This window comes from Bos indicus, chromosome 11, assembly GCF_029378745.1.
Source record: "Bos indicus isolate NIAB-ARS_2022 breed Sahiwal x Tharparkar chromosome 11, NIAB-ARS_B.indTharparkar_mat_pri_1.0, whole genome shotgun sequence".
Classification (NCBI taxonomy): domain Eukaryota; kingdom Metazoa; phylum Chordata; class Mammalia; order Artiodactyla; family Bovidae; genus Bos; species Bos indicus.
Genome location: NC_091770.1, coordinates 68,518,338 through 68,533,475, shown reverse-complemented (window position 1 = coordinate 68,533,475; position 15,138 = coordinate 68,518,338). Strand labels below are relative to the sequence as shown.

Below are 15,138 nucleotides of genomic sequence, written 5' to 3'. Positions count from 1 at the left end.
ATCTCCCCTCCATTCTAAATATCTAAACATTTCTCCAACGCTTCCCCAGATGACATGGTTTCTAAACCCACACCTCCCTGTTCCATGAGCTATGCTTTGCCAGCATCTCCCTAAAATGTGATACCAAGACTGGAACACACGCCTGCAGCTGCAATTGGATTAAGCAGAGTACAGTGGGTCTATCATTTCCAAAATTTTCAGTCTGCATTTCCCAAATTACGTTCCAAGGGAGATGTTTTGCAGAGAAAGGGTTTTGAGTTCAAATACATTCGAAATGTTTTGTATTTACAAGCCTTTTCTCCATCATCATGTACCTTAGCACGTGATTGGTATAGAGGAGTCAACATTGAAATTTTGTTTAACGCAGAATTACCTAAGCTCAATTGACCATAGAACCTAACCCTTTTTATTTCATGGAACACTCACTAAAACCTTTTGGTTTCTAACATTTCTTGGAACACGATTTCAAAAACACACATCTAAAGCTTCCATTAAATACTGTCTGAATTTGGATTAGCTTATTTAGCAGCAACTTAAAACTATTAGCACATGTTAAGCTCAAGGTCAACTAAATTAACCAGATATCTTTCAAATAAACTGCCACAAAGATGAGGTCTCTTCTGTTATGAACTTGTGTGACCGATTTTTTAAAAATTACAAAATGGCAGTTTTTAATTATCACCCTGACTGCATTTCATCTTTTTGGCTTGGGCACAGCTTGTGGTGAACATTCTGAATTTCAATTCTGTTGTCTATTAATGATTCCTCCCAGCTCTGTGCCATCTGCAGATCTCATAAGCCTTCGTGTCTTGTCTTCTTCCAAGCCATTGATAAAAGCTGAGGACGTGTAGGGGGACCAAGGGCAGAATACAGAGATTCATCTAAGTGTCTAAACATGTAGACTCTGATCCATAACATAGAATTATTCCTCTGGTTTCATTTTTATAAAACTCTTGGGATTGATGCTAAAATTTTGAATCATATTGCTACTTTCCAACCCCCACTTCATCACTTGTTATGAGAGACTTTACCAACTATTTTGCCAAAATCTATAGTGGCTCTTTGATCTGTCCACCAGAAATCCTCTCATAGGAATAAATGAAAGCAATGTGTCCATCCATTCTTTTAAAAATTTAAATGTGCAGAAGCCATCTCTTTTAGATAATTTCCATAGAATTTTTTTTTTTTTTTTTTCGGATGAGGGGTAGGGAGGGGGCACATCTCATATTCTATCATTTCTAGAGCTTCGCCTTCTGGCTCTTTTATAATATTCGAGTGTGGCTTTGAGAAACCATCTGGAAATTATGCAATTTCTGAGTTTGTTTGGGTTTGAAGTCTTGGCTTCATATAAAAGAGAAGCAATCAAATACCCTTCAATTGTTTGGTTTACTTTTTTCATTTTGAGGTTCGTTCTCTTGCCTGGAGAAATTATGTTCTTCTCATTCAAAATCTACATATAAAATACTTTTAGATGGGCTTTAAGCTTTCCTGATGATTTATGCCAGGCTTCACACAAAGGCATCCACATCGAAGTTCTCCTATGTGATGAGCTCCCTTCTATCCGATTTTTGTAGGTTAATCAATTTAAATATGCGCTCATCAGAGATCTCCCTGGTAAGCTACTCAATACTTAATTATGTATTTGCTGAGTTGAAGAAATGAGTGCTATTCTTCCACAAGGACTTTCTAAGCCAAGAAAGGAATACTCAACTATTCTTCACAAACTAGCAGAAATCGTTATTTTCTCTACCATGTATCTCTACACACCCAACTAAGCAAAAAAAAAAAAAAAAAAAAGAGCTATTTTCCCAAGCTGCATAAATTCCTCTACCTCTATCAGACCACACGACCCACCCTGGTGTAGGACACGGCTGCTGGGGAGACCAGTGGGCATTCACATGGCCCATCAGGAGAAAGAGAAGCAGACCCAGAGTTCAGAAAAGTCGTGTCCCCTGAGTCCAACAGGAATGACTGAAATACTCACCTGACCAGGGCATGTGGTTCAGGATATTCTGCAGTTGGATTGCGTTTATTTCTGGATACTGAAGTGGAAGCAGAGGGTCAGGAGAAAATCATCATTCCTGAAGTCTCATTGGATGTAGAACCCACAGATAAACAGGGCTGGGAAAGGCCTCTCCCACATCTGCTTAGCACAGCATATATGCCATTTCTGGGCAGAATAAGTTACACCATTTTCTTATACATAAGGACGTGACTAGACATATGATTAAATCCAAAATTTCATAAGAACTTCAACAACAGTTTAATTGGGTGTCAAATTCAGAGTGCCCCAGCGGGGCAGGACTCTTAAGAAGTAGACTAATAGAGGTGTTTCTCAAACTGGGTTCTATAGAGATGCTGCAAAAGTTTAGCAATTGAGTTTTAATGTTATTCTTATTTAACTATCCTTAGCCAAGAGTCCAGATTTCCATTCTAGACTTCATCAGAAGCCACTCTTTACATGGGCATTTGACTTTAAAACATGTTAATGAAATGTAAGTACCATAAATTTGAACTTATAAAATGGATATGATACCTTTATATTTATCTGTTCTATATATCTTTATATATCTGGATTCTCTATGTGATTCCATTTGATAAAAGGACTGCAGCAGAAAATGTTTGGAAACCCCTGGCATGGAGGAAAATTCTTAAAAACAACACACAGAAGATTTTGATGTAGCCTCTCTGACTATACTAAGCAAATGCCAGTGTGAAAATGAGAAAAGATGGGAAAGCAGGCAACTTGTAAGTTAAATCAGGAGTGTTACTAATGCAGGAAGTGCATGTTCTTCCAGTTTTAATGACATCTCTCAGATGTCAGACCCAGATTTCTTGCCCTGTTCCTAACTGGGTTTACTGTCCTACAAGTTAAGAATGGGGTGGCTTTTGCTGGTGCTCAGACCTGGGTCAGTCCAATGAAAGACCTTGAAAGGCTACCAGGTGGATAGCCTTCCTCTTCCTCAGTGCCTCTTACCAGTCCCATCGTCCACAGGGGCCCACCCACGGGGTCTTTCTCCCTGGGTTTCCCTCCTCCAGACACCCCAGGGCTCGCTCCACCCTCCCCTCCCAACACAGAGTCTCACCCCTGCCATATTCCATTTTTTCAGGGATTAAAAATTGAAGTTGTTTCTCCCACAGCAAATCAAGGTAGCTTCCAAGAGCAGATATGCATTTTATAAGAGATTTCTGAAAACAACAGCTCTACCCATTTGTCTAAAAACTTGAGGGCTCTCCTGGAAAGTGGCAATCGGGACTAGGAAGCCTTAAATCACAACTTATACCCAGGATCAAGCAGAGACAAACCCATGCTTCATGAAATTAGGGGCTCTGCAGTATCCCTTGCTCCTCCTTATCTCCCCTGGTCAACTTACCTTTTCAAAGAGTTTGGTGAAGAATTCATCCTTCCCTTCACTTTGGTCTACAATTTCCTATAGAAACAGACATACGGAAGGACAAGGTCATTCCCTGGACAGATGGACTCTCATGCATACACTAATGGGTCATGGCCCCCAGGCCTCTGAAATCTACAAACCTGACCTTGAGCACCGCTTTAAATTTTCTGCCATAGCCTTCACATACATCCCTTGTTTCTCTAACCCTCAGTGGCTTGGGGAAGTAGCAAACCATGAAAGGGGCAGAAGAAACACCAGGTAGAGAGAAATAAGAGCATGGATGTGTGACTCGTACACAAGGGCTCTGGGCCTTCAAGACCAAGGACCTGATCAGAAGGGCAATTCTCCTGGTACAAAAACAGCAGAATCTGAGGACTTTTAGGGCATGATAGGTAACACAATATATGTGCCATCGAGGGCTTCCCCAGTGGCTCAGCGGTAAAGAATCTGCCTGCAATGCAGGAGACAAGGAGACTCCAGTTCAATCCCTGGGTTGGGAAGATCCCTGGAGGAGGAAATGGCAACCCGCTACAGTATTCCTGCCTGGAGAATTCCATGGACAGAGGCTGCAGTCCATAGGGTCGCAAAGAGTCGGACACAACTGAGGAACTGAGCACGCACACGTGTGCCATAGAGTAGGGCCTGCAGGACCTGTGGACCTCTTCCCCCTAAACCCTAAAGGTGAGGGGAGAAGCCTACCCCCTGGCTTTGTGAACAGATCCAGTCACGTGCAAATCTACCTGAAAACTCACCTTAGAGAAGATGACTCTGGAATTGCTGCCGATTTCACTGAGAGGGGAGAAAAGACAGATTTACTTCTTGGGGATAGCCTTGGGAGCCTTTTGGCCAATACCCTCCCTCATCTTCCCAGCTCCTTAGCTACTGCACCATGCGGGCCTTGCCCGGCTCCACCTCATGCCCCACTGGCCCTTGAAGTGTGCAGTCTGGCACACAGCTCAGCACTCGGCTGTACTTCTCCACCTGCCCTGCGCTCTCACCCCCTGCATTTGCTCAGGATGAGCCCTCTACCCTGACCCCATGTGCCCTTTCCTCCCCCCACGCCCTCATCTAACTGCTTCCACTCACACATTAACACTCAGAAGTCTCACAAGGCGGTGAGACCCAGGACCAAGTTAAACTACCTTCGCCCAAAACATGAATGAGAAAGAACTGGGTCCTAAGTACTGAAGGGCAGTCATGTCAAAACAATCCTTGGCAAAATACAGGCCTACCTCATTTCACTGTGCTTCCCTTTATTGTATTTTTCACAGATTAAAGGTTGGTGGCAACCCTGTGTTGAGCAAGTCTATGGACGCCATTTTTCCAACCGTATTTGCTCACTGCGTTTCTCTGTCACATTTTGGTAATTCTCACAATATTTCAAGCTTTTCATTATTGTTTTATTTGTTATGGTGATCTGTGATCAGTGTTGTTATTATTGCAAAAAGATTCTAACTCCTTGAATGCTCAGACAATAGTTGCCATTTTTTAGCAATCAAGTATTTTTTACTTAAGGTATTCACATTGGGGTTTTTTGACACAATGCTATTGCACAATACTACAATACAGTATAAACATAATTTTTATATGCACTGGAAAACCAAAAACCCCTGTGACTCTCTTTAATGAAGTATTTGCTTTATTGCCGTGGTCTGGAACTAAACCTAAGATAGGCCTGTTATAAGTTTGGCTGGGGTGTGTGTATATTGAATTGTCTGAGCCCGATAGTTGATGACAGCCTCCCTCATCTGAACAATCCCAGTGCCTCCTATAGGAATCACCACCTCCATGAAGCCACCCCTGCTTCCCCTAGGACCATGGGAAGTTGGCTCAGATGCTCCTCCTGATGTTCTCCTAACACCCCGGGCAAATGAACACTTGCCCCAGACAAAGTGTAACATAAATAACTGCTCACATACCTATGTCCTTTCCAGACTGAGCTCCTGGGGGGCAGGACCCAGGCCTGTTCTAGCTTTTTCTCTAGCAGAGTGCTCATTTGTTAGGAGAGTAGGGAGGAAAAAGTGAAGGTGTCTCCATGCAGAGGCTGTCCTGCTCTCGGGCTCGCCCTGTCTCTCTTCTGTGTGGTCACAGAGACCCTCCACCATTTTCCCCTTACTCTCCCTCCCTTGGCCCAAGTGGACCCCAATGTCCAGGAGAGGCCTGGCCCTTACTAAAAGACGTGCTTCCTGGAGAAGACTCTGAGGACGAACTCAGACTCCTGGCAGGCCTCAGATGTGCAGGGCACAATCACGTATGTCCCTGGCTCCAGCCACAGTTCCCGGCTCACTTCCTTCTCTGTGAGAAACGTCGCACGGCAACTCAGGGAAGCATTTTTCCAGAAGAACTCAGACGGCAGTTTCTTCTGGGCATCAAAGATCTATAAATTGAGGACAGAGGGCAACAGATGAGGTGATCATCCATGGCTTGTGGTCAGGCCTGGGCACCTTGTCCAGGAGCCAGGACGAAAGTGGCCTCTGATTTGCCAAATGCCACCTCCCCCAGTGGAGGGGTGAGGAGTGGAGAGAAAACACGAGGACATGTCCTGAGTAGGCACCTCTGCTGGGACCTTACATGAGGCTGAATACATAGGTCGTTTGATTTGACTTTGTGTTAAAACAACATCATGCATAGAATGAGGTGAGGAAGGTCACTATGTCTACACGTCCACGTTACAGTTGAGGGGCTGAGGCTCAGATAAGTTAGGTCATCTGCACAGAGTTACCCAGCAGGTAAGAGTCTCTGCCAGGACAGGAATCCAGGGCAGCTAAGCCCCAGTGCCCATGTTCTAGATCCTTCCTGATGCTGCCTCTGGGTATGCGCTATAGTTTCAAGGTTGATTATGACATGATTATGGTCACAGGTACACACATACCACCAGCCATCTGCCTCCACACTGATCACCTGGACATTCCACACCACCTCAGGGAATATAGCCTCGTAAAAGGGAAAGAGGACTGGCCAAAATCCAGAAGACCCAATCAGAGGTCTGGTTTGTGTTTTGTTTTTACAACATATTTTTTTCTCTCTCTCCCTCCCTCTTTTATTTCCCCCTCTGGCCTTATTTTTCTCTCTTACTTCCTCTTCCCTTGGCTCTCATGCAGGGCTATGGAGGGAGGGGTGGTCCACATGGGGCTGCATGCATTTGCAGATAAAGACACTACCTACCACATAAAGACATTGCCCAGATTCCACTCACGGCTGGGGAAACAAAATGTATCTCCTGGTCATGCTTGCTTTCTTATTGAGACAATGAGAACTAGAGAATCGGTCCATTGCTATCTTTGCCCTGGTTTCCTGGAATCTCAGAACTCACTTTTACAATCAGCTGCAGTAGCTATCCTCTGTGTAGTGTTCCTGGTAGAATCAATTGCTTCCTTCTCCCTTGTCCATTTATAACTTTTTTCTCGCCAGATGAATTCTATAACTGGTTCATGGTTTTGCTCTGTTTACACTTTTTATTGTAGGTTGACCTAAATTCTATTTAGGAATAGGCTTGATATAAATAAATTTTTCTTTTTAAATTAATAGGTAACTTTGGGAGCACTCAGTATTCCCTTGGGAGTGAAGGGAAAAAAAAAAGCCCAAACCGAACTAAGACACCCAATGCAAAATGGTTTCTTTATAAAAACCCTTTTACTCTAATGCGTCTACTCTGAGAAAATTAAGTTTTTCACTCCTGTTTTCTTTGGGAAACAAAATAATAGCTGCCACCCTTCAGAGGCCAGGAGAGCTCAGGCCTTCTTAACTGATCCCTCTAAGCTGCCACTGCAGCTGAAACAGAGCTATCCTTGTCCTCTGCCTGCGTTTTCTGTTTTGTTTTCCCAAGCTTTCATCCCCGATTCCTAGGCGGTGGGTTGCATGGTCTCCTGTTGTCCCCTCTGTTATAGATCTATTTTATGATGGGCTTCATAACTCAGGCAAGATTGTGATTTATCATTCTTCCTCTACTGTGACAGTCTGAAATATTTGCCCTAGGTATTTATGTAGAGATTTAATAAATTCTAAAATTTATTGGTTCTGCATCAGGCTCAGACCTCTCTGCAGAGGCATAGGGACTTTAGGGGGGACCTTGGATTAAAAAGAACAGCAGATGTTCTGTGCTTGCACACACAGGCAGTTGGCATTATTGCCAGCCCTTTCCAGAGCTCCTTACGTAAGGCTCCTGCAGTCACAGTGACCCCGGCCATGGGGACATCACTCCCAACCAGGGCCAGCGGGCAAGTGTGCGACTCACCTGGTTCACCTGAAAAACAACAAAAAAAGAGGCCTCGTGAGGTGCTAAATCCAGCTCTTTCACAAGCACAAATTCTAATAGAGGCTGATTTACAGGAAGGCTCTACCCAGAGGCCACCGCCCCTCCCAGCAGACTTGTAGTTCTAGTCAGTGACATTTTAATCCATCATTAGAAATTCTGGAAAACGGTGAGGCAAGGTAAGCTTGGCCTGGGGAGAGGGACAAAGGGAACTAGAATTAACTGTATCAACTGTATCAACATTGTACTGTGCCATGTACATTGCTAAGCTTTATCCACAGGATCTTCTTCTGCTCCACCCTTTGCATAATTATCACTGTCCCCGTTTTACAGATGGAGAAACTGATGTTCAAATGCAAGGAGGTGGCTTGTTCTAGATCACGTATTCCCAAGGGACAGAGACAGGATTTGCACCCATGGTGGTCAAAGGAGGTGGGCAGACAGAGAGACAGATGGTAAAGAGGACAGGGAACAGGAAGAAAGGATAAGACCCCACGAGAGGCCTACTGACCCTGAAGAGGTAGAAGCCAATGGCGAGGTGAGGCTTCCAGTTGCGGTGCCTGTGTCTGGGCTTCTGGAGCAGGGATACCAGCACGCTGCAGAGCAACTGGGACCTCTTGCCCTCCTGGGGCCTCCAGACTGACAGCAGGAACTGTGGGTTCTTCCAAAATGTGTCTGGGGCAAAACACAGCAAGGTGAGACAAGTTTCCCTAGCATCCTGCTTGCCAAACCACAGGGAGGGGCACAGATACAGGGCGCCTCCCTGGGATTCCCACTCCAGGGCCACCTGGACAGAGCTGGGGCCTCTTCCACCATAGCTCTGCCCCTTTCCCACCCACCTCCTCCACCTCGGGTTCTTTTGTGGACACACAGACCAAAGGTTGCTGCTGCTGCTAAGTCACTTCAGTCGTGTCCGACTCTGTGCGACCCCATAGACGACAGCCCACCAGGCTCCCCCGTCCCTGGGATTCTCCAGGCAAGAACACTGGAGTGGGTTGCCATTTTCTTCTCCAATGCATGAAAGTGAAGTCGCTCAGTTGTGTCCAACTCTTAGCGACCCCATGGACTGCAGCCCACCGGGCTCCTCTGTCCATGGGATTTTCCAGGCAAGAGTACTGGAGGGGGTTGGCATTGCCTTCTCTGAGACCAAAGGTTACTCTCCCTGTATTAATAGCTTTGGCCCAGCACACTGCCTGGCACAGACTTTGTGTCCTGTATGTTCACTGCCTGGGTTGGTGACTGTGTTAACTAACTGGAGAGAAGATGCCCGTGGTGCCAGGGCAGCTGCATTTTAACGGGGACCAAGCCTTAGCTTATGAGGAGCTTCAGCCTTTGGGGGGACACTAAAGGGGAGAGAAAGTCAGGGCTGAGGGGGAGAGAAAGTCAGAGCTAAGACCACTGTGACCTTGCTGAGATCCTACCCCTCTAATCTTTCCTACCATGGAGATGGCTCAGTACCTCCACTGTGGAGAAAGGGATGCAGTCCCCAAACCACTCCACTTGGAGAATGTATATATGTTCATCTCTTGTACTTGATGACCTGGGAATCCTCGACTTTGTTTCTCTATCAAACTCTAAGTAAAGAGGGCCTGATACATACAATATAAATATTAATTCCAATCCTGCCTGTTACCGGGTTGTTACTTCAGCACATCTAAGGCCTTGTCCAAAAACCACAGAAAGATGTAACTTTTCTATTATGCATGTGCACCTATGGCCTCCTGGTGCTGGGGGAAAGAGAACCCACCCTCTAGAAAGCTGCAACCGCAACAGATGGGCAGCTTGACAGAGTTCTATGCCTCTGTGCAAATTAGGACAAAGGTGTCCCATCTTCCCACTGGGCACAGCCCAGGGCCAGCACACACAGCTCGGCCAGCAAAGCCCCCTACCTCCTCAGCTAGGTGCCTCGGGGAACGGCTCTGCCCACAGCCCCGTCTTTGCCTGGAGAAGCTGCCACTTTAGCCGCGAAAGCCTCTGGCTTCCATATACACACTCACCTTGGGGCGACTTCATCTGGCCACCAGCAGTCCTCCCATTCTCCCATCTCCCCTCCAGCATGGTGTACGACCACTTCTGGCCCACCTCCTGAGTCAGCAGGCCTGGGCTCAGTTTACAGATGACCAGAAGCATGAAATGTGCTTTAAAGTCCTGCAGTGACATCCTGTGCAGACAATAAAAGAAAGAAAAGAAAGTGTAGTCGCTCAGTTGCATCCGACTCTTTACGACCCTATGGACTGTAGCCCACCAGTCTCCTCTGTCCATGGGATTCTCTAGGCAACAATACTGGAGTGGGTTGCCATTTCCTTCTCCAGGGGATCTTCCCGACCCAGGGATCAAACCTGGGTCTCCCGTATCACAGGCAGATGCGTTACCCTTTGAGCCACCAGGGAAGCCCATGGAGATGACATTCAGTCATTAGGACCAGAGGGAAGCTGCAACTAAGGATCAGGCACCTAGCCCTCTCCAGACCCAGGGCCCCATCCTCCATGCCCTCATGCAGACCCAGGTGAGTGGGGCTGGCTGGAGCAGCGTGAGGGTCCATCACCAGCAAGTGGTGCTACGGAGAAACCCTACTCTGTGGCTGAAAGCAGCCTCCAACAACGGCTGCCTGAGGGCAATGATCCTGTGCCACTGATGGTGGTGATAAAGCAGAATTGGGGTATTAGACATGTTCAGTGAGAATCACACAGATCTGTTCCTAGTCATCTATTGATTAAAAAAATCTTTGCCCCTACAGGCTAATGTTATGGCCCGAGGCATGCCACCTGAACCAGCAAATGCTCAGTTTACTCTCTGTAACAGGAAAGTAGTAGTATTTCCAGGGCTCTTGAGTTCAATGACCTCTTTAAGAATAAGTCTGAAAAGGATTGGTAAGGGGAGAAGAGGGGCCCGTGGGACAGGTTGGAAAGGGTGAAATGCGGAGGAAATGAAGAACAGGTGGGTCTCGTGTCAGACACCCAAAAGCAGCATCAGCTCAGGGCATTGGCCATTCATAAAAAGAGGTTAGAGGCTTTGGGGTGGGTAGGGTAGTACCGCTTTGCTCTGGAGGGTACAGGTGGAGTAGCTTATAGTTTGGCAAGAAACAGCAGTCATAGAGGAGGTGGTGGCCACCCACACTCTCTGCTCTGAGCACCCACTGAGCTCCATGCCACAGGTCTCTGCTCTTAGAACAGAGACTGTGGATGTTGGATTGCTCTGCTAGGCTGTGAGCCCCTAAAGGGTCTTCTTGATCTCCTAAAAGAAATGCCTGGCATATATGAGGCATCCTATAAATGTCTACTGAATGGATGTCCTAATGTAAGCCAGGGCGTCTGTCCTGAGTCCCTGTGTCAAATACCAGAATTCTCCATCATCATCTTTTCTCAGCAGCAGAATCTTCTCCTTGGGGCTCAGTAGGTCCCACATACTCGAGCTGAAAACAGAAAAGAAATGTTTTCATGGGGGAGGAATGGATTACAAAGGACATGCAAGAAACTCTTCAGTAAATGCTCTGTAATGGGCTTAGTTGCTCAGTCTAGGCACATCACTTACTCTGAGTCAAGCTCTGGACTAGGCTCTTGACATGTTTTATTTAAGGATAACAACAACTTTACAAACTAGGGATTTTTATTGTCATTTTTGTGTGCGTGCGTGCTAAGTCATTTCAGTTGTGAACAATTCTTTTGTGTCTCTATGAGCTGTACCCCTCCAGGCTCCTCTGTCCATGGGATTCTCCAGGCAAGAATACTGGAGTGGGTTGCCATGCCCTCCTCCAGGGGATCTTCCCGACCCAGAATCGAACCCGTGTTTCTTATGCCTCCTGCACTGACCAGTAGGTTCTTTAGCACCAGCGCCACCTGAGAAGCCCCACTGTCATTTTTAGAGGTAAGGAAATTGAGGTTAAAAGCGATCAGGTCACTTGCTTGAAGCCACAAAGTTATTAAATGTCAGAACTACCACTGGAATCTATATTGCTATTTCTTTTTTTCACAACCTGTCATTTTGGACTTTATTTCTGGCCATAAAAGAGTAAGGCTTTCATGTATCACTTCCCCACTATCAACAGCTAAAAATCGGACAAAATACATGAAATAACCATTTTTGGACACAGCAGGCAGCACAGAACTGTGACCTCAAGAGGAGGGAGACAAATGAAGTGAGCCCTAACACTGACTAGACTCCTGCCTGAAACTAATTCCCCAGAGAGTGATGCAGGGACATGGACCCTGAAAGAGCCCGGCAGTCTTGCTAAGTGGAGGAGACAGAGTCTGAAGTTCAGGGAGGACCAGGCGCAGCTAGAATTTGCTGGAGACAGTGCCACTTAAGGAAGGAGCTCCAGAGAACTTCATAGGGGGTCCCTTGAGTCTTTGGCTAAAATAGAATCTGTGCATACATGAAATGAAACCCCACAAGACTGGATTATAGTGAGAACAATTCCCAGAGTTGACACCAGGTTGGAAATCATTTGAATTCCCACCAGCCAGGGTTAAAAGCCCTTACAGAATACATGGGGTCTTCCGTAAAGAACCCAAAGAGCCTACACCTTAGTAGTGAGGTCAAATTATCCCCCCAATACACTTTTTCCTAGATCTGTCCTAAAAGAAAACTTCAAAGTATCATTTTAATCCCTAAGCAACTAAATTTACAATGTCCAGCATCTAATAAAAAATAACTAGGTGTATGAAGAAGCAGAAAATGTGATCTGTGACCAGGAATAAAAACTGACCTAGAAATAAGAGAAATATGATTGAACTAGTCAATAAGGACATTAAAACACCTATTATAAATATGCTCCATGTTCCCAAAGATGTAAAGGGAACTATGGACATAATGAAAAGCAAAGTGAAAGATATTCTCAAATGGTATCTCTAGATTTAAAAAATATTTATTCAAAATGAAAACTACTTTGGATGAGACTAACTGCAGATTAGACACTATGGAATAAAGCCCATCATTTTATTTAATCCTTATCACACTTCTGGCTCAAAAAAGGTTGCTTAAGATCACACAGCTGACAAAGTTAATTTAACTCATCATTTTTTCTCAAAACAAGCACTTGTTTTCCTAAACAAACTACTAGCAACATTATGACACTATATTTCTGTAACACTTTAAAATTTATATATATCTTTGGATGCCATTTTTCTACATAGATCCAGTCCCTCTGACAATTCTCTTTATTAAAATATAATAAATAGAGTGCAGTACAACCTATCAGGAGTAAAATTCTACTTATTTTTCTGAGCCTTCAATTTTTCACACATAAAAATGATTCAGTGATAATGAACATGTGAAAATGTTTCTGTACTCTTAAGTGATATGTGAAAGTGAAAGTCACTCAGTTGTGTCTGACTCTTTGCTACACCATGGACTATACAGTCCATGGAATTCTCCAGGCAAGAATACTGGAGTGGGTAGCCTTTCCCTTCTCCAGGGGATCTTCCCAACCCAGGGATCCAATCCAGGTCTCCTGCATTGCAGGCAGATTCTTAAGCAGCTGAGCCACAACAAAAGCCCAAGAATACTGGAATGGGTAGCCTATCCCTTCTCGAGTGGATTTTCCCAACCCAGGAATTGAACCAGGGTCTCCTACAGGCAGATTCTTTACCAATTGAGCTATCAAGAAAGCCCCCAAGTGATACGCAGAGTTAAGTATTATGAATCTTCATTGCCAGAGGGGGAAGGACTACAACACTTGGTCTGCCTTTCTGCCTGTGCCCTATGCCAGCCTGTAGCCTGTAAAGCCCCAGGGTTGATTTTAGGCAGAAACAATCAAAAAGTAGGCATCTAATCAGAATGCCCAGAGATCATTAAGTGTAATTAGAGTACAGGGGCCAAGCCTGATCTGTCTGACGCTGACTCGACAAGTCCAAGTGTACACTGACTAGAAAGAGCACTGGACTAGACGCCAAAGACCTTGCTTGAGTCATGCTGTGAGACCTTAAAGAATTCACTTAATCAAACCAGTCAATCCTAAAGGAAATCATTCCTAAATATTCACTGGAAGGACTGATGCTGAAGCTGTAGCTCCAATACTTTGGCCACCTGATGCGAAAAACTGACTCATTGGAAAAGACCCTGATGCTGGGAAAGACTGAAGGCAAGAGGAGAAGGGGACGACAGAGGATGAGATGGTTGGATGGCATCACCGACTCGATGGACATGAGTTTGATCAAGCTCCAAGAGTTGGTGATGGACAGGGAAGCCTGGCGTGCTGCAGTCCACGGGGTCACAAAGAGTCAGACACAACTGAGTGACTGAACTGAACTGAAGCATCAGTTTCTTCATAATGGAGATGAAACCACCTACCTTATAATAGTGTTGTTTGGAGGACTCAATGAAATGATCAAAATTCAAAAGGTTTAGCACAATGCTGGCAAGTTCTCAATAAATATTAACTTTAATTATTATAATGAATGAAATGAAAGTGTTAGTCGTTAAGTTGTGTCTGACTCGTTGCAACCCTATGGACTATAGCCTTCTGGCTCCTTTGTCCATGGGATTCTCCAGGCAAGAATACTGGAGCGGGTAGACATGCCCTTCTTCAGGGGATCTTCTCCACCCAGAGATCAAACCTGGGTCTCCTGCATTACAAGCAGATTGGTCTGTATATTTAAGCATTGTATATGTATGTGTGTGTGTGTCTGTGTAAATCACTTTGCTATACACCTGAAACTAATACAACATTGTAAATCAACGATTATTCAATTTAAAATAATAATAATTTAAACATGAGGGATTGATCCACACAGTCTAAAAGCTTTCCTGATTCAACCTGAGACCAAAAACATGCACTGGAATTTGTGTCCCAACAACAAACTTCTTTGCAGCCTTCACCTACCCCGTCCTCACCCCTCCCAGCCAGCCTCAGACATTCACCTGTCACTCCAGTCTCCTTTCCACTCTATCTTCCCCCAGGGGTTCCGGAGCCTGACGAGATACTCAGGTCCATGTCTGGTGGTCACCTGCACGAAATGAGAACCAGTTCAGGTGGCTGGGCTGAGGGCCAACAGCAAATGCTGCGGATATCTGGGTGATTTCATGCCTGGAGCTGAGACCTTGACATGAACCTCAAAGGCCCTAGGAGTTGGCAGAGGAGAAAATGGCTCTGCTGTTTTACTCTCTGTGAGACCTAAGGCAAGTTACTTAACCTCTTTGGGTCTGTTTCCTGATCTGTGAAAAGAAGTTAATGATCACGTCTATTGCATGAGTTGAACATTCGAAGATATGTCTACTGAGAATCTGTCAATTTGATCTAATCTGTAAAAAGGGTCTTTTCAGGTATAATTAAGTTAAGGATTTTGAGACGAAATCACCCTGGATTAGTGTGGGTCCTAAATTCAATGACAAATGTCCTTACAGAAGAGAAAGAGAAAGACAGAGGAGACGGGCGTGTAAAGATGGAGGCAAAAACTGGAGCTATGCGTGTGAAGCTAGGAAAAGCTGGAGACACCCTGCGTGGGAGGAGGTACAGAAGGATTCTCCCCAAGCCATCAGAGGGAAGATGGCACT

The 15,138-nt window shown here is 45.2% G+C and overlaps 1 protein-coding gene across 1 annotated transcript in view; it reads right to left on the bottom strand.

The window, feature by feature from the left end:
* The window catches only part of CAPN14 (calpain 14), a 37,749-nt gene that overhangs the window by 7,775 nt on the left and 14,836 nt on the right, over positions 1–15,138 (bottom strand). The window contains exons 8-16 of the mRNA XM_070798929.1: positions 14,506–14,591; positions 10,985–11,059; positions 9,645–9,808; positions 8,159–8,322; positions 7,630–7,638; positions 5,567–5,772; positions 4,148–4,184; positions 3,375–3,431; positions 1,985–2,042 (exon numbers count right to left, since the gene is read on the bottom strand). Of these exons, the coding sequence (XP_070655030.1) occupies positions 1,985–2,042; positions 3,375–3,431; positions 4,148–4,184; positions 5,567–5,772; positions 7,630–7,638; positions 8,159–8,322; positions 9,645–9,808; positions 10,985–11,059; positions 14,506–14,591 (856 nt within the window). The remainder of the gene's footprint in view (positions 1–1,984; positions 2,043–3,374; positions 3,432–4,147; positions 4,185–5,566; positions 5,773–7,629; positions 7,639–8,158; positions 8,323–9,644; positions 9,809–10,984; positions 11,060–14,505; positions 14,592–15,138) is intronic.